The 19,572-nt window shown below is 38.8% G+C and overlaps 1 protein-coding gene across 4 annotated transcripts in view; it reads left to right on the forward strand.

Moving 5' to 3' along the window:
* TRPM4 (transient receptor potential cation channel subfamily M member 4) overlaps nt 1–19,538 on the forward strand; it is a 40,567-nt gene extending 21,029 nt beyond the window's left edge. For 3 of the 4 annotated variants that reach the window (XM_039360236.1, XM_039360238.1, XM_039360239.1), the window contains 11 exons: nt 1,919–2,031; nt 2,451–2,549; nt 3,011–3,367; nt 3,531–3,663; nt 4,888–5,062; nt 6,545–6,713; nt 7,555–7,736; nt 8,430–8,562; nt 10,736–10,808; nt 13,011–13,107; nt 17,233–19,538. In XM_039360236.1, coding sequence (XP_039216170.1) covers nt 1,919–2,031; nt 2,451–2,549; nt 3,011–3,367; nt 3,531–3,663; nt 4,888–5,062; nt 6,545–6,713; nt 7,555–7,736; nt 8,430–8,562; nt 10,736–10,808; nt 13,011–13,107; nt 17,233–17,237 — 1,536 coding nt within the window. In that variant the 3' untranslated portion in view covers nt 17,238–19,538. The remainder of the gene's footprint in view (nt 1–1,918; nt 2,032–2,450; nt 2,550–3,010; nt 3,368–3,530; nt 3,664–4,887; nt 5,063–6,544; nt 6,714–7,554; nt 7,737–8,429; nt 8,563–10,735; nt 10,809–13,010; nt 13,108–17,232) is intronic. The other variant, XM_039360237.1, reaches the window with a different exon arrangement.
* Nucleotides 19,539–19,572: the final 34 nt, after the last annotated feature.

Genomic DNA, 19,572 nt, shown 5'->3' on the forward strand with positions numbered 1-19,572 from the left:
GGGTTGTTTAAGTGAGATATCATGTGACTAGCAATTTTACTGTCCGCTTCTCTGTTGACTCTGCTTGTTGAAATCAGCTGTGAAGTACGCAAATGGCTATAATGTAACCATGGGACAATGTGATGGTCATAAACATGTGCTGATTGCAAAGTGCCCAAATCTTGATCAAGTCACTGCAGGGACAAAGAGATGGTTGTAAGTGCAAAAAGTGGTCACAAAATTACTTTTTCAGCACTCTTGCAACAAAAAGACACTAAACAGGGCAGTCATTAAGGGACAATTACCTATATGTATTTGATTGTCCAAATGAAGGCAGCAAAGAGGGTAAGATCAATGCCTGAGAAATAGATTTCAACAAAACTAGGCTTGAATAGAGATAGATGTTTGAAGCCTGCCATGATTGCTCTCTTCAAATATTTGTAGGAATATCACTTAGATGGCCATTCTAGGCAAGATATGAAGAAAACTGTAATCCAACAATTTCACAATACAGAAAGAAGATAACAGTTGGACATTAAAATAATCTGGTGGCATGTGGAGCAAGCTACTTCAGGCAGTGGAGTTTTTTTTCATTAGAGGTTTTTAAATCAAAATTGGATGGGTAATTTACTAGATATGCTATAATGTTTGATTATGCTGAAGCAATAAACTAAATTACTGTTGAGGTTTTTCCAGTTCTACAATACTCTGAATCCTGGATTCATTCTACCAATTATTTGAGGAAGCTCCAGGCTTAGGATGAACCTACTTCCTACGATAACTATGAGTTGGGTGTCCTTAGGTTCTGCATGCTTAGATTTATAAACTGGAGGGCACAAGCACTATACGGAATGCTAATAATGTTAGGGTGAGGATAGTGGAATGTAAGTAAATAAAATCATTACAACCAGAGGTCATAACATAGAAAAGGTATAAAATAGAATAACATAGCAATAGAGCAGTAAGTAAAATTATAACATATTATAAAACCATATTATAGAGATCAATAGAGGGAACTTGGCAGCTTAAAAATGAGAGGAAATTTTGGAAATTGTGGCTAATGGCATTTACACACACACCATGCTTCATGTAGTTAGTCCAAATTTCAACCAATATTTTGCCTCCATTATACATACTGAACTAGCAACAGTCTCTACCAAATTAAGCATGCTTCCAGATGGCCAGGTGTCTCAAAATCTGAATGTAAACAACTTATTTCAACCTCGAAAAAGCTCCTGCAGAGGATGATTCTTCCAGTGACAGACAAGATTAATGATTCCTGATGGATCCCCATCCTGACTAGATTCTTCTTAGAAATAGATAAAACATGAGTTGAATCTCCCGACTAGAAACAAAGTATAATATATCAATCACTTAAAAGGGCAACTAGAAGGAACCTGCTAATTACAGTACCACCCTATTAATCTGCTAGATATTTCTTCTAAGTTCTAGGTCAGACATTTTCTAAAACTAGAAGACTGGGAAGGAGAAATAAAACTTTTTCTTCAAATCAGGCAGGGTTTCAAAAAGGACATAGCACAATAGACCATTGTGCTACTTTGAAGGCCCTTATTCAAAAATAAACCAATAGGCATACAAAACGCCTCTATTAGTTTTAATGAGTATACCCCAGTGGTGGGATTCAAATATGTGAGCAACTGGTTCTCTGTGTGGATGCTGCTTCCGGAAGTCCATTCTGGGCCTGGGCAACAAAAAATTAGCCACCGGTTCTACCAAAGTGGTGTAAACTGGCTGAATTCCACCACTGGTGTACCCCCGCCTTTCACTCAGTTAACATGCTTTGACTATGGGAGAAACTAACTACTACAAATATTAATAAGCATCTTCTTAAGCTAATTATTGAATTACATACAGTTCTGACATTATGGCTAGTCTCAGTATTTTTCAGTGCTGTCTTTCTCTTGTGTTTTTCTAAAAGTCCCTGCTCACCCAAAACTGGTGGGGAGAAATGGACCGAAGTACCTCTGTCTGGAAGCTTCTTCTCACATTTTTTTGCCCTCCTCTCATCTTTACTGAGCTCATTACATTCAGGTGGGTGCTACTGGGCATGGTTTGATTTACACAGTAGTGTGGCAGAGAGGGAGGAGCTGTGCATTGGTGGTAGCGTACAGTGTTGTTACTGTAGTTATTTAGTAACTGCAATTTCTGACTATCAAAGGGGTGGGTGTTCCTTTATATAACAGAATATGAATGGATATACTTTCCTTAACTCTGAAGCAATCACTCTCTTTTGAGCAGACTTTTCAAAACCTGCAATTGACCTGCCAGAGGACAATTTAATCCACCTGCCAGAACAAGTGGAACAAATAAATTCAAATTTTAAATCCTTGTCCCTGGAATTTCTAGCAGTAAATTTAATTTCTAGCATTAAATTTTATGGCTAAATTTTAGCATCTGCATTTAAAATGTGGTCAGGTGGTCATTCTGATCTATAATATGATCTTTAACAGGAGTATGGATGATGATCTGCGGCTGGATTCCTTGGAACAGTTTGAACTGGACAGTCTTGATACAGATGTGAAAAGTACCATCGGAGACATATTGTCTGAGTAGGGGGAATGGTCCTCATCTTGGGAACATGGGCCTGTGGGAGGATGGAAGCATGGTATATCATAAATTAAAGCTGTTGATGCAGTGGGAGTAATGAGCAGCCTCAATCTCTTCAGGATATTCTAGCTTTATTTTCCCTCCCTGCGAATATCCAGATTTTGTCAAAAAGTAATTAAAACCAAGAAAGTGGAAACTGTGGCCCTTGAAATTTAGATGAACTTCAACTTCCAGCATTCCCCACTGCCTAGGAATTGGTGGATATTAAATTTTGTTTAAAAAGCACACTTGTTTATTTTAAACTACCCCTTTTCAGAAGAGACATTTTGAAGTTGCTCACAAACATTTATTCATATGCAAATATATAAGCCTTTATTTAATGAATTAATTACCCAAAGTAATAGAGTTAATTTATCAGTGGAATTCAAACATTTCTCCTTTTCTTTTTCATTTCTTGACTCAGAAGTTTGGAACCTCCCTCCCCTCTTTCTGTTCGACAACTCTGGTTACGACGGTGGCATCAATTTTGGGTGGCACCTGTGACAGCATTCCTGGGCAATGTGGTGATGTACTTGCTCTTCCTCTTCCTCTTCTCCTACGTCTTGCTGCTGGATTTTGACCCTCCACCTCCCAAAGGTCCATCTAGCACTGAGATAGTCCTGTACATCTGGGTCTTCACACTGGTCTGTGAAGAGGTCCGTCAAGGATGTTTTGTGGGTTCCCGTCCTTTGTTGCAGAGAATACGTCGGTACTTCCTGGACACATGGAATCAGTTTGATATCACAGCCCTGCTACTCTTCATGATAGGACTAGTGTGCAGGTAAGTGCCCTTCTATACTGTAGCGATTTCAGCACTATTCATTTATTCTGAAGTTTTTGAGTGAGCTCAAAAGAGAGGTTAATACTGCTGAAGATAAAAAGGAATGGTTTGTATACTTTAGAATTGCTTTCTTTTTTTCTTTACACCACTGTCTATATCACAGGCTGTTTCCTTCGTCATATGAATCAGGACGCACCATTCTGTGCCTGGATTTCATGATCTTCACCCTTCGTCTCATCCACATCTTTGCAGTCAACAAACAGTTGGGACCCAAGATGATTATCATTGGCAGGATGGTGAGAAGGTGCATTTTAATGCACATAGAATAATGTACAGAAACAAGATTGTTGAATATGCAGGACAATTTTTTGTTTGTTTGTTTAAGAATGAACAAAGGCTGTCCCCAAAAAATATAAGCCAGAGTGCAAATGAAACAGCAATAGCAATGACAAAAGCCATTGGGCTTAATACAGGACAGTGGTTCTCAACCTTTTTATACGGCGACCCCGGTCATAAGGACGTGCCGCGCAGCCCCCACGCACGGCACGCATGTGCGGCACCTCCCACGCACGGCGTGCATGCGTAGTGCCCCCCACGCACGGCCCGCATGCACGGCGCCGCCCCCATGCACAGCATGCATGTGCGGCGCCGCCCCGAGGGAAAAAATGGCGGATTGCGTTGTTTGGCGACCCCCGTAAAATGGTCATTCAACCCCAAATGGGGTCGCGACCCACAGGTTGAGAACCGCTGATATAGGAGAATAAGCTATCTTTCAACATGGCAATTAATTGGCCCACCTCACCTATGTTGGCAGAAGAGGCATGCTGAGGACCTTGTTGGTCAAGGAATTCTGGATGGCTGGGTCCAGAAGAAAAGCCTATTCTTCCCACCCTCTGGGACATCATGTCCCTCCCCCCGATAAGATCTGCCCCCACTATCTTGGCCTTTCAAAAAAGTCTGAAAACCTGGCTCTGCTGGAGCACGGCATACTGGAGGTGATTAACTTGCTGATAAGACTCCACCTCCTTCCCATGTGCATCTTGCTCTCTTTGTTAATTTTATGCTAATTTTAATGTTAATATTTATTATTTTCATGTTTTAATGCAGGCATTTCCAAACTTTTTGCTTGCCTGAGCTGCACTGAGTGAAGAGGAATCATCTTGGGCTGCATATAAAATATATAATTTTTATTTTTTATTGTTATATTATTTTACTTTTGCTTTGTTTAAACTTCCTTTTTATTTTTTGTTTTTTATTATTGTAATCTGCCTAGAGCAGCCCATGATAGGATAGGGCAGCAGATAAATTTAATAATATTAATAATATAACATATGACTTAAAAAAATCACATAATAATGTTAAAAGTTTATGATCTTGTGGGGCTGCAAGATTTAAGACTGGAAATGCCTGTTTTAATGTTTTATCTTGTTGCTTTTATTTGGTTGAAAAAACCTAGAGTTGTCTCTAGGTAAGTTGGATGGCATAATCTCCTTTTTTTCCTCTTCTTTTTCTCTTCCTAGATGAAGGATGTATTTCTCTTTCTCTTCTTCCTTGGGGTATGGTTGGTAGCCTATGGGGTCACGACTGAGGGTCTCCTTCTCCCCCATGATCGAAGAATCCCTTGGATATTTCGACGTGTTTTCTACCGACCTTATTTGCAAATTTTTGGACAGATCCCACTCACTGAAATTGATGGTGTGTATTTTGGGAGTGCTTGCTGACTTCTCTGGTTTTCATCCACTTTGGATTGCTGAAACATTAGAAAACGTAGTGCAGGCTTATGGATAAAGCATCAAATAGGCAATTACCAGCTGAGGATTGTTAAACAACTACTTTATTTCTTATAAAGCAACAAAGATGATTAGGGGACTGGAGGCTAAAACATATAAGGAACGGTTGCGAGAATTGGGTATGTCTAGTTTAACGAAGAGAAGGACAAGGGGGGACATGATAGCAGTATTCCAATATCTCAGGGGCTGCCATAAAGAAGAGGGAATTAAGCTATTTTCCAAAGCACCTGAAGGCAGGACAAGAAGCAACGGGTGGAAACTAATCAAGGAGAGAAGCAACCTAGAACTAAGGAGAAACTTCCTGACAGTGAGAACAATTAATCAGTGGAACAGCTTGCCTCCAGAAGCAGTAAATGCTCCAACACTGGAAGTTTTTAAGAAGAGACTGGACAGCCATTTGTCCGAAATGGTGTAGGGTTTCCTGCCCGAGCAGGGGGTTGGACTAGATGACCTCCAAGGTCCCTTCCAACTTTACTACTATTACTAATTTACAAAGACTCATTTGATTTGGTTTCTGTGCTGTGCTGAATGCAGAAAAAAGATAGAATTTTTCATCTTTCTTCTGCTCCCTCACTTATATGGAATATCTGGTTACCATGGTGATTAAGCTAATTTCTAAATATATGACAGAGATAGTCTAGAATGAAAAATATAAAAAGCAAGACAATTGAAATATTGAAAGTGTTGATTTAAAAAAAACAATGGAAATATAAGGATATGCATATAAGGAATCTGTTAACTATAAAACATTGACCTATTATTTAGATTACCTTAAAATGAGATTGGATAAGAGCTATTGGCCATGACAATTTAGTAGTCTTTGCAAGCTTAGAGCTGTAAAAACTTAAAATAAATGGAAATATTTTTAAAGTTTTTATTTTTTTCTTCCCACCAGGCCTTCATACAGTATTTTTATACAAACTTAGCAATATATTTCAAAATATCAAATGCTAGTTGGCAAATAAGGAGAGACAATGTCACTTTTATGAAGGGGTTTTTTATAGGTACTTTATACTTATAGCTTGTGTAAAGTTTTGGATGGCCACTGATAGGAATGGGATTCTGCATTCAGCAGGCTAATCGGATCCAGTAGATAATTTTTAGGGTTTTACTTTTTATTCCAGAACAGCCTTTCAAAACCTGAGCCACTCCAAAACTTCTAGGCTACAACTCCCATCAGTCCCAACCAATACAGCCAGGGTCAAGGACTGATGAGAATTGTAAGCCCAATAATCTGTAAACCCAAAGAACTGAAAAAAACCAAATCTGGAGAAAGGTAAACACTAAACTACCTAGGACTAAAACAATCCTATGCAAGACTTCTGTGCACTCTTTCTTCCACATTCTATAAATTTCATCTCATTTTTTCCTTTGTATTCTTCCCTAGCTGCCCAGATCACAGCCTCGAATTGCACTTATGACCCTTTAGCCATCTTGATGGAGGACGCGAACCCTTGTACCAATACCTATGCTAACTGGCTGGTGCTCATTCTCCTGGTGATCTTCCTGTTGGTAGCCAATATTCTGCTCCTCAATTTGCTGATTGCAATGTTCAGGTATCAATACCTCCAATTCCAGCAAGGAAGGATTAAAAAAAATCTAAAAAAAAAAAAAACCTTACACAAAGCTCTACAATAAAAAAAATTAAAAAAAAATCTGGAATAAAATTCTAGTTCAATGCAACATTATACTTTTCAAAAGTAATTTAGATTGTATCTATTTTAGCCAGTTCAAGTTCAGTTTTCAACAAAATATTTTCAAAGAAAATATTTGAAGAATAAGCTCAGTTGAACTAACTATATGATCATGCTTCACATTTGGCAGTGTTAGATATCTATGAAAATACATTCACAATATTTTTTATAAATTCTTCCATGGTTCAAGTTCAGGGGAAAGCTGTTTTTCAGCTTTGTGCAGCTGAAAAATATTTGCTGCTAAGCAAATATAAAGCCCATGTTGATGGGGCAGGAGAGCTGAACGCCCACATTTCCTTTAGCCTACCCTTAATTGTGCTGATTAAATAGAGTGGTCCCCAGTTCTTTTGTTGAGTTCCAAGATCTTTGGGCTAGTTACAGTCCTGATAAATACACTATTGTAAAACAAAACAGAACTAAAATGAAGGTTCCTTTTTTGAGCATAAGGAAAAAGTAAGAGTCAGCATTCAGTTTGGAATCAAGAGTGAAAATACGCATTATTTGAGGAGCGAAAGAGTTGGGAATAGAGATTTTCCTGTAAAACAGGAAATGCAGAAAAACAGCCTATGTTGGCTCATGTTTCTTTTCCATCCATATGCTGCCTATGATTGTGTGCTGGCTGAGGGATCAGCCATTCAGTTTGAAGCTGACTCCCCCAATTTGGAGAAAGGTGAGACTAACATATTATTTCCCCTTCTAATAGTTACACGTTCTCCAAAGTGCAAGGCAACAGTGATATCTACTGGAAATCCCAGCGTTACAACCTTATCTTGGAGTATCATAGCCGGCCTGCATTAGCTCCACCCTTCATCTTGATCAGCCACCTACATCTCCTCTTCAAGCGTCATATCCGCAAGGTGCAATCGGCAAAGAGACATGACTTCTGTGAGTGCTAAAAGTAATTATGGGCTAGAGATAACCTGCCTAAGAATGCTGGAACTCTTGCAGTGTTAACCAATCTAGAGAACATCAGACATGGGAAGGATGTTCAAGGTCATTCATTCACTCGTTGTCTTTATATTTTGCCATTCACCTGAAAGCTCAAGGTGGCATAAATGAGCCTTTTCTAAGTTCATCTCCACAAGGTAGATTTACAGAGGAGGAGCAAGTAACTAGTTCAGCATTATATAGTAAATTCTCTAGTTGAGGGAGCTGGGCCTCCACATTCCAAGTATAATGCTGAAATCACTGTTCTACATCAGCTCTTTGTGAATATCAAGAAGGATTAATTCTAACTCTATGTCATTATCAATCATTATCTCCTTCATTCTGCACCTAATGTGTTATCCAACTTTTGGCTGCTTCCCAAGTTTTCCACTTCTTCCAAGCAAGATTCTCCCTCTGTGAGAATCATTAGTAAGGTTTACTGAGATGAGAGAGATTATGGTTTCAAGAACTTCAGAATTATTTCCAATTTATAACTATCTGATCTCTTGGCAAGTGACTTGTATTTCACATCAAATGGCGAGGAATCACTTTTTTTCACCAATAATGGATAGACTTGCAGGTAGCTGTTTACTAAAATGACTCCTGAATCATTAACAGTTTATGAACCAAAAATTAATCTATTTTGGATAGTGCTAGAACTCTCCGAGATCCAAAACAGGCGACTACTGACGTGGGAATCGGTACAGAAAGAAAATTACTTAGTAACCCAGGCACGACAGAAACGTGACAGTGACACTGAGAGACTCCGGAGAACCTCCCAAAAGTAAGACTGGGGAATATAAGACAATAAAGAAAAAAAGAAGAGGACATAAGTTGAGATTAGGGAAGGACTGATCAATTTAAGTCCAATTTGAATCAGTTTTCTGTTAATTAAGATATGTTTTTTTCATACTGAACTTTTTAAAAAATGCGTGAAAATTGCATTAAAATAGATATTTTAATATTTTCTTAAAAGTGCAATTTAATAATTTAATTTCAAAATGTGAATTTTAAAATGTATTGAATCACAAATATTTCATCAAATGCAAAGAAATGCAAAATCTAAAATATGTGCATTTAGAATCACACAGTTTGACCAGAATGTGCAGATCTAATCAATTTGCGCTGAAATTTGAGATCAAATTTCATACCCTTCTTTAGTTGGTGCAGAAGAAAAGCACATTATAGACAGATTTCCTAAACTTGATTTCTTTCAGATATTTTGGGTAGCTTCTTCCAGAGATATTGCTTGGGAAATGAGAACAAAGAGTTTCTAATGGTGCCACATCTGGAGAATCTTCCCTATTTATTGATCAACTATTCCTAAAATTAACATTAGTGGTAAAATGCAGTCCAACTTTTCTGGGGAGTGCCTTAGGCCAGGGGTCCCCAACCCCTGGTCTGAGGAATGGTACCGGTCCGTGGCCAGTTAGGAACCGGGCTGTGCAGCTGGAGGAATGCAGCGAGTCTGCAGGGGTCTGGTCAGGGGCGGGAGAGTGGCAGGGCAGAAGGCGGCTTACTCAGTGCAAAGGCGCTTGCAACTGGCTTGAAACTTCTGAGGTCAGCGTCCTTCCTCCTCCTGCTTCATGTATTCTCTCTTCTTCATCCTCCTCCACTTCCTGCTTCCTCTCCCTCCTGCTACTTTTTCTTCCTCACTTTCCTCCCTTCCGGCACCCAGCTAAGCTCCTGCTCTCTTAATGCCAAATTTGCAAGGCAATCACGCTCCAGCCCAGCTTGTAACTGGGGGGCTTCCCCAAAACCTCGTTGGAGGGGTTTCCCCCCCCCAAGTATGTGTTTGTGAAGGTGCTTTCTCAGGATGTAAATAGGGGCAAGGAGAAGCTACCTTTCACTTTAAGCACTGTGTCCAAGGGAATCTCTTTCTTGTTTGTACCTTTTCTAAGACTACTGAGTTTTTTTGCTTTTGTTTTGATGGTACTCCAGGTGCTCTTGTTTTGGCAATTTCCTGCCTGCTTTTTGTGGTTTAATTTGTTTCTTGGGGAGAGGGAGTTTCTGCTTGTGTCTCCAAGGGAATCTCTGTCTCATCTACACCTTTTCCAAGGCTCCCCCCACTCTTTTTGTATAGTTTTCGCAGCACTTCCTCAACATGCTGGGTCTTTGGTTTGTTTTGCTGGAAGTTTGAGTTTAGGATTGCCTCTTTTCCTTCCCACTTTCTTAAAAGCAGAAAGTCACTGGTCTAATCTAATACAATGTAATAATAATAGAAATATAATGCATTATTTATTTGTTTATTTAGAAAATTTAGAATAAATATAATAAATCATCCTGAAACCTCCCCCCCCCCGTCCACGGAGAAATTGTCTTCCGTGAAACCGGTCCCTGTTGCCAAAAAGGTTGGGGACCTCTGCCTTAGGTTACATTCAGAATCATCACAGAGTTGTTGCAAGTGTGGTGTGTGTGTGTGTGTGTGTGCAGGATTGGAGGCTGTAGCCTTGCAGACTTTGGGTGGTGCTTTCTCCTGTGAAGTAAGAACACTTTCTTCGCCTTGCCTGTGTTACTGATATGGTATGAAAATTCCCATATTTAGGAAAACCCACTATAAGCCATGGGATTTATATTAGCTATTACTAGTTTATCCTGTTCACTTCAATGGCTATAAGTATGAACTGTTGACATTAATGCATGCATAAACCAATTTCTATATTCAATACTGAGATATGCTTTGGAAAGTGTTCATCCTTCCTTCCAGGAGAAAGTAAAAAACAAGCCTGCCTACAAATTCCTAAAATGCAATATTTTTGTCTAGATGGGATTAGAGCAGGTTTCCCAAAGTTTATTGAAACACTTCTAGTATCCTTATGTGGGGGAAAATGAGAGCTTTGGAATCAAATATAGGGAACTATCAGAGAGGATAAAAGATTGTCTCGTGCCCCTACAGAGGAAGAAAAAGGCTGAATGTTTTCTTTTTTTCTAACTGCCTCACACCTCTAACTCTGCAGAGTCGATCAGGTTTTAAAGCAGCTTTCTGATATCAAAGAATCAGAGCGACGTCTGAAGACCCTTGAGATGCAGGTATGGGAACAGTAATGAATCCTTTGGAATGGGAAATGGGAGGAAAATGGAATCTTTTGGGAACTGATAGGACAAGCGCTTTGCATTAGCAGCTAAGGTGAAAAGTAGCAGCAGTAAATGAAAAGGTACTGTCATACAATCTAGGGAGGTATGTTGTCTCCCTGGAGCAAAAATCAAAGATGTGGCTGAGAACCTAACCAATAATTAGACCCACAGATTAGTACCCTTTCCTCTTCCTTCACATTGAGACAAATGACACAACAAAGAACCGGAGTACAATATTGAGAGACTATAAGCAACTAGGCAATAGTTAAGGAGATAGGAACACAAGTGGTATTCTCATCAGTACTCCCAGTGAAAAGCCAACACCCATTGAGGGGAAAAAAAGAATTCTAGAAATAAACCACTGGCTAAAAAGTTGGTGTCACCAAGAAAACGTTGCTTTCCTAAACAATGGACTGCATGTCCTACGCGAAAGATTCTTGACAAGGGATGGGCTGCACCTCATGAAAACAGGGAAAAATTACTCAGAAAAAGGCTGGCCCAAGTAGTCTTTTTTCACAGCTCTTGCAAGAAAAGTACCTGAGGATTGGGAAAGGGCTGATGTGGTTCCCATCTTCAAGAAAGGGGAAAAAAAACAGACCCAGGAAACTACAGACCAACGTTGTGGACACAGTATACTTAGGTTTCAGTAAGGCATTTGACGAAGTAGACCATAACATGCTGCTTAGTAAACTAGAAAAAGTGGGATAGACAACATCACCACCAGATGGATCTGTAGCTGGCTGACAAACCATATCAGTGAGTAGTCCTCATGGAGAGAAGTAAGTAGTGGGATATCACAAGGCTGTCTTAGGCCCAGTCCTCTTTAATATCTTCATAAATGACTTAGATGAGGGAATAGAAGGGGAACTCATCAAATATGCAGGCGATACTAAACTGGCAGGAATAGCCAACACCTAGAAGACAAGCTCAGGATCCAAAAAGATTTTGACAAAACTTGAACAATGGGCCCTATCCAACAAAATGAATTTTAATGTGGATAAAAGCAAAGTTTTACATTTAAGCAGGAAAAAAAATCAAAAGTGTAAGTACAGATTAGGCGAGACCTCACTCAAAAACAGCAACTGTGAGAGGGACCTTGGAGTCCTAGTGGACGATCACTTGACTATGAGCCAGCAGTGTGCAGTCACAGCCAAAAAAAGCTAATACAATCCTGGGTTGTATAAACAGGCATAGAATCAAGATCATGCACAGTATTAGTACCGCTTTATAAAACCCTAGTAAGACCACACTGGAATACTGCAACCAATTTTGGTCACCATATCACAAAAAGGATGTTAAGAGTTTGGAAAAAGTTCAGAGAAGAGCAGCTAAAATGATCAAAGGCCTAGAGACTAAAACATATGAAGAATGGCTGCAAGACTTGGGTTTGGCTAGTCTAAAGAAAAGCAGAAACGGGTGACATAATAGCAGTGTTCAGGGCTTTTTTTGTCATAGAACGCCCAGAATGGAGTTCCGGACCTTTTTTGGATGGAACCTTGTAGGGTAGGCAAGGTGGGTTGTATGACATGTGTGAGTTCCGGCACCTTTTTTTTTTTTTTTTAAAAAAAAGCACTGGCAGTGTTCTAGTATTTGAGGGGCTGCCACAAAGAAGAGGGCTGCCACAAAGCACCAGAGGGCAGGACAAGAAACAATGGTTGGAAACTAAACAAAGAGAGAAGCAACCTGGAATTTCCTAACAGTGAGGACAATTAACCAGTATAGCTTGCCTTCAGAAATTGTGGGCGCTCCATCACTGGAGGTTTTTAAGAAGAGACTGAAATGGTATAGGATCTCCTGCTTGAGCAGGGGGTTGGACTAGACCTCCAAGATTCTATTCCTATTCCTATTCTATAAAATTCAGGAATGGGGAGCCTTTGGCCTTCAATATGTTGACTTTTCCTTTCCAGCACCCATACCAACCAGAGCTATTGGATGTTGTAGTTCACCAGCCACAGATTTCTCTTCTAAAATGGTATTTTTTTATTAAATAGGCTAAGGAAATCACAACTCATTTTAACAATGTTTTATTTTTTAAAAAGCCACACTGGTATGCTAAGCCAACAAGGAAATCACAATATGGCGTAGTATGACTACTACTCCCATAAACCTTCAAAAACACTACTTTCCAAATATGTTTCTTGTATTTACTCCCATTAGATGGAGTATTGTACCAGTGCCTTGTCTTGGATAGTAGATATCTTGGCCCAGAGTGACATAGCAAAAGGAAAACAAGTTCCTCCTATTAAGAAAAAAGGTAAGTAGACAGGAAAATTCAGAAATTCTTAAGGATATGTATAATTAATGGATAGATGAGCATTATTCTGAGTACAAGATAACATTTATCCATGCAGATCTCTCAATGTGCATGTTTGCATGTACTACATGCAAACTCTACGACTCTACTACTATTTCTTATGGGGAAAGAACTACAGAAGAATTGGCAGATTATTGAACAAAATCTTCATAGACATGGGGATACTTAGTGCCTTTTCATATTTTCATCTAGAAGGCAAAAAAATTGAAGAAGAATACTCCAAGGCCTCTCTAGATTTAATGAGGCTACCATGTAACAGAATCTCTTGCAAGAAAATTAGAAGCCCAGATGTTTGTTTTCACTGTCCTCTGAAGATATACAAAATAAGTTGGGTTCAATAATACATTTCTCTGGAAAGCTTCCTTACTGGTAAGGGTGGTGAAATCCAGAGCTGAAGTAACCACCTTATTCCAAAGTTCCATCATACTTAGACCAACAAATAGACAGCAACTATTAACAGCAACTTTTTTTCTTTTGTTTGGTTAGGCTATGTTGTTCCAATATCTTCACTTGATGTCATTATATTTATTTGCATTCTTTATCTTTTCATTATCAGCCTTCTTAGGAAAGATGTGTCACAGTAGCTATAGATCTACATGATTTACACCTTCTTTTGGGCCACCTCCTACATAGCTTTTTTGGTGAATCTTTATACCATAATTAATTCTATGAATTCTGATGGTGCTAAAGAACCACTATGGATCTTCCCACACCCTCATTGTGAACACGGAGAGGTTAGAACTCCCCATCTGAAGTAGTCTTTTTTCACAGCTCTTGCAAGAAAAGAATGGGGAAAAATAATCTGGAGGTTGGGGTGCTACGAGGCAAACAAAATCACTATTAATAGCCAACATGGGTTTGTCAAAAACAGATCATGCCAGACAAACCTTATTGCATTCTTTGATCAAGTGACAAATTAGTGGATCAGAGGAATGCTGTGAGTATAATTTATTTGGACTTCAGTAAGGCATTTGATAAAGTAGATCACAACCTACTACTCGATAAGATAGAAAAATGTGGGTTAGACAGCATCACCACCAGATGGATTCATAGCTGGCTGACCAGCCGTACTCAGCATGTGGTCCCCAATGGAACTGCATCTACATGGAGGGTGTAAGTGTGTAATGGGGTGCCCCAGGGCTCTGTTCTAGGCCCAGTGATCTTCAACATCTTCATCAACGATTTGGACGAAGGGATAGATTGGGAACTCATCAAATTTGCGGATGACACCAAGCTGGCAGGAATAGTCAACACTCCAGAAGACAGGCTCAAGATACAGGAGGACCTGGACAGACTTGAACACTGGGTGCTATCTAACAAAATGAAATTCAATGGTGAAAAAAGTAAGGTACTACATTTAGGCAAGAAAAACCAAATGTACAGGTATAGTAGGAGGTACCTTGCTCAATAGTAGTAACTATGAGAGGAATCTCGGAGTCCTAGTGGACAATCACTTGAATATGAGCCAGCAGTGTGCTGCAGCTGCCAAAAAAGCCAACTCAGTGCTGGGCTGCATTAACAGAGGGATAGAATCAAGATGACATGAAGTATTAATACCACTTTACAATGCCTTGGTAAGGCCACACTTTGAATACTGCATCCAGTTTTGGTCACCACGATGTAAAAAAGATGTTGAGACTATAGAAAGAGTACAGAGAAGAGCAACAAAGATGATTAGGGAACTGGAGGCTAAAGCATATAAGGAAAGGCTGCTGGAATTGGGTATGTCTAGTTTAATGAAGAGAAGGACAAGGGGGGACATGATAGCAGTATTCCAATATCTCAGGGGCTGCCACAAAGAAGAGGGAGTTAAGTTATTTTCCAAGGCATCTGAAGGCAGGACAAGAAGCAACAGATGGAAACTAATCAAGGAGAGAAGCAACCTAGAACTAAGGAGAAACTTCCTGACAGTTAGAACAATTAACCAGTGGAACAACCTGCCTCCAGAAGTGGTGAATGCTCCAACACTGGAAGTTTTTAAGAAGAGACTGGACAGCCATTTGTCCGAAATGGTATAGGGCAGGGGTAGGCAACCTTGGCTCTTTTATGACTCGTGGACTTCAACTCCCAGAATTCCTGAGCCAGCCATGCTGAGGGGAAAGGGAGAGGTTTCCAAGCTGAGCCATGCTGGCTCAGGAATTCTGGGAGTTGAAGTCCACGAGTCATAAAAGAGCCAAGGTTGCCTACCCCGGTATAGGGTTTCCTGCCTGAGCAGGGGGTTGGACTAGATGACCTCCAAGGTCCCTTCCAACTTTATTATTATTATTATTATTATTATTATTATTACTGCCATGGCATTCCTTGAAACATGAATAAACATTTTTCTGTTATAGGATTCCCACTGAAGAACTTTTCAGTGGTTCTGAAATTTCTAGATTTGCATAGTATTGATTTAGAGATAGTTTTACTTCTATCTGCTCTTCATCTCCAGAAAAGTGTTACCATTTTAAAAAAGCAATTATACTTTTTTTAAAAAAAACAACAGTGCTTTAATTGTACATTCAACTGATGTTATTTATTTACTTAATTTCTATACTATCACAATTCACATTCTTGACTTTATGTTCAATAGAGCTTGAAATACAGGTTTAAGAAAAGCATCTCCCTTTTTTAGTTAACTACATCTGCACTGGATCTTATGTATCTGCCTTTGCAATTGGGGCTTATCTGTTTGCCTTTGCAAAACAAAGATGGATGTAGGTAGTGGTGAAAAGGAACACAGCAACGGCTGTGTGGAGGTAGACAGCATGCACTCTTGATTAACTAGATTGTCTAGTTCAGTGGTTCTCAACCTTTTTAATGCCGCGACCCCCAACCAGTCGTAAGTCGAGGACTACTCAACCGGTTGTAAGTCGAGGACTACTCAACTGGTGCAGCACCGTTTGCAGAATGGGACTTTTGATGGGCTCAGCAGGGCAGAGACAGCCTGGACAATTCCTATTGGCTTTTGAAAGCCAATAGAATTAGACTCTATTCAAGAAAATAGCCAACTCAGTGCTGGGCTGCATTAACAGAGGGATAGAATCAAGATCACATGAAGTATTAATACCACTTTACAATGCCTTGGTAAGGCCACACTTTGAATACTGCATCCAGTTTTGGTCACCACCAAAAGCCAATAGAATAAAAGGGAGTAGCACAGCTAAGGAAAAGGGGGAAAAAATGGCGGACTGCGTTGTTTGGCAATCCCCGTGAAATGGTAATTCGACCCCAAATGGGGTTCCGACCCACAGGTTGAGAACCACTGGTCTAGTTAGTACCACTGGACAATCTGAGTTCCATTAGAAGAATGTGACAAATTTATTTATGAGACTTATAAATTACAGCTAGATTACTAAAGTTCCTGAAGGGAACAACCATTAGGTACAATGGCATCCCATGTCTTCTTGGTCCTTTTTATTTCTTTCACAAGTTCTTTTGGTAAAGGCCAAGTAGCATCACTTGGAGGGGTGGAAAGGGGTTGTTAACAATCAGGCTAGTTGCCAAGTGTGGAAGAGAAAAATCAAATTCCTCTGCTGAAGAAAATCCCACTGTTGAAGGTAGTGTTCTATTTTGGAAAAACACTCCCCAACAGTGTTATGAGCACAACTGAGCTCAAAATTTCTGTTGCTAAGTGAAACAGTTATTGAGTTTACCCTATTTTATGACCTTTTTTGCTGCAATTGTTAAGTGAATCATTACAATTGTTAACTAAGCAACACGGTTGTTAAATGAATTTGTCTTCCTCATTGACTTTGCTTGTCAGAACATTGCAAAAGATGATCACATTATGCTGGGACACTTCAACCATTGTAATATGAGTCAGTTGCCAAACTTTGATCATGTGACCATAGGGATGCTGCAATGATTATGTGAAAAATGGCCAAACGTCCCTTTTCTCAGTGCCACGTAATTTTGAAAAGTCATTAAATGAACTGTATAAATTGAGGACTACCTGTATAACTAATGGTAATCTCACCTACAACTTGGTTAGACTGATGAGAATACACTGCCCCCTAATAGATTATCTGGATGTAACAGAATAGCACAGGAGTTCATGTCTTTTGCTGATCTCTCTTCTTACAGACTGAACTTTTCCATGGCACATGAAAAAAGACAGTGAAGAAGAAGTGTCAGCTGCTGCTGTTGACAAAATCCCCAAAGTGTCTCCACACCTAGTGCCTCAGAGAATTAAAATGAGGCTTCAGCAGGAAATAATTAAGAGAATGCAGGATCATGTTTCATTTCAGTTACAAGTACCCTAACGTCTGACTTTAGTTCCCTTCACTGGAAATATCAATTATCTACCTCACAGGATTTCAATGAGAATGAAAGTAATGTGGACAATTAAAACAATAGATAACCATCCTGTCCTATACTTATATTGATACCTGAATCATCTGCTAATTTTGTCTGCAGTCGGTAAAATGGAAGTCCCAGAGTGTTGTAAACCATTCAGAGAGTGCTGTTATATGGAATGGCATATAAGTACTATTGCTATATATATTTGTGTAACCACTGAGATGGGCAATCTTTTGATGGCCACAATTATATTGAGCTCCTCAAAGTTCTACAAGAAGTAATATGATGTAAACCAAATGATACTAGTTTTTTCTGGGGTGTTTAGGAAAATGTTTTTTTTATTGACCATACTGTGGTTTTCCCATGATTCCTGATATAACTTAGTGAGAAATTGTGGTTCCAGTATGGTCGTCAGAGCTTTTGAGGGAAATCTGGATATACCTGGCATAATATTAATGGGACTGGTAAGACATACCATGTCTTAAAGGAATAATTAGGAATTAATGAAAGCCCATACCTCATATGCAGAAGGCCCAGTTCATGGCATTCCTGTCAAAAGAATCTTGATGTAGCAGGAGACAGAAAAGTTTTCTTGCCTGAAAGCCCTAAAGCTATTATCGTTGAAAATAGATAATGCAATGGTATGACTTATTACAAAACAGCTTCTGTATTCTTAAGATAATTAGCTCCATAAGTCTTCCCATGGGCAATCCAGGCTGACATTAATTTCTCAAGTGCATGTTTGCTTGACATCTCATTCCTAGTTATCTTCCAACCAGCCAAGGGGCCATGAACTTGCTACTGTACAAGAACAGTGAGTGAGTGAAGTCATGTGTCATACCATTTTCTAATATAATAATATGTAGAAACTAGAACTTTTCTAACTGATGATACCTCTACCATTTCTACAGGCTGGGATTCACAGATAACAGAATGGTTGACACTTGCAAGATACACTCTTAATCAAGTAAATTACTTTTGTGTCTTGCTTCAGAAGAAAACCTGGTTGGTTTATAATTTAAAAGTATATATTACTGGAAGATTAGGATTCTACGGTTAAAAAAAAAGATCACCCAATATTTTTGATTAACCTATTCAGTTCTGGGAGATACAAATAATATTGTATCCATTTCAACCTGCACAAAAATCCTTTATATGCAAACAGACAAAAAGGTAGCAGTGCTCAGTATCTAATCTGAATTCCCCTCTTAGTACTTTTAACATAGGTGATGTCTGGTCAGTAAAACAAATTCTACTTTTTTATTTGTTAAAAAAACGTATAACAGTATACATTAGATGTCTTTCAGACAGAAAACTAAAAATAGCCATGGCTAGGCAAAGTTAAGTGAGCAAGGGGTTATTGCACTATTCTCAAGTTAAAATTGTTTCAAATGTGTTTAATTTCATTGAGAAATCAATATACATGATATCAGGACATATATTTCCTCCTGGCTATGTTAGGAGCAGCTTTATGAAGACAATAATTTTGAACTCTGCTACTTCCTGCCCATTTCCAAAGCTGTTTTAAAGTTTGTTTGTTAAATCCAGCAATCAGTCCTATCAAAGAGGATCACAGCTCTCCATCATATTTGATATGCCCTGACCTGAAGTCAAAAAATCTGCTGCTCTCTTAATGGAATATTGATTCTTAGCTTTGTTTTTAATCATGGGTGTCTTCCCAGGACTCTGGAGATTACCAAGGGGAGAAAGCAGTAGTTATGGTCAGTTACAGATAATAATATCATTGCAGAATATTATATTTTTAGAAAATAAAATTTGTTCAAGAGAATAATTATAGCATTGAGTTTTCAATGTTAATCTTCAGTCTTTTTAGGATTTTTAAACTGTGAACTGGTTTGTGAACCAAATGGTTACTGAAAGTGTATTTACAAATCAAGCCATTTATATCAAATCAATTTTATGGCTAAATTAATGTTATTTCTTCTAACATTGCTAGAAGTATGTAATAAAAGTGTTAAAATGTATATGTCTGGAATTGTAATAAACAGAAGGAAATTAGTGCTATTAATCATGTGATAATTTATAATATAATTAAATGTATTTCATTAAAAGTTAAGATTTTTTTTAATCCAGAAACCTTCAAATCTTTTTGTACAATAATTT

Source organism: Crotalus tigris, unplaced genomic scaffold, assembly GCF_016545835.1.
Source record: "Crotalus tigris isolate CLP2741 ecotype Arizona unplaced genomic scaffold, ASM1654583v1 scf7180000019161.1078591, whole genome shotgun sequence".
Classification (NCBI taxonomy): Eukaryota; Metazoa; Chordata; class Lepidosauria; order Squamata; family Viperidae; genus Crotalus; species Crotalus tigris.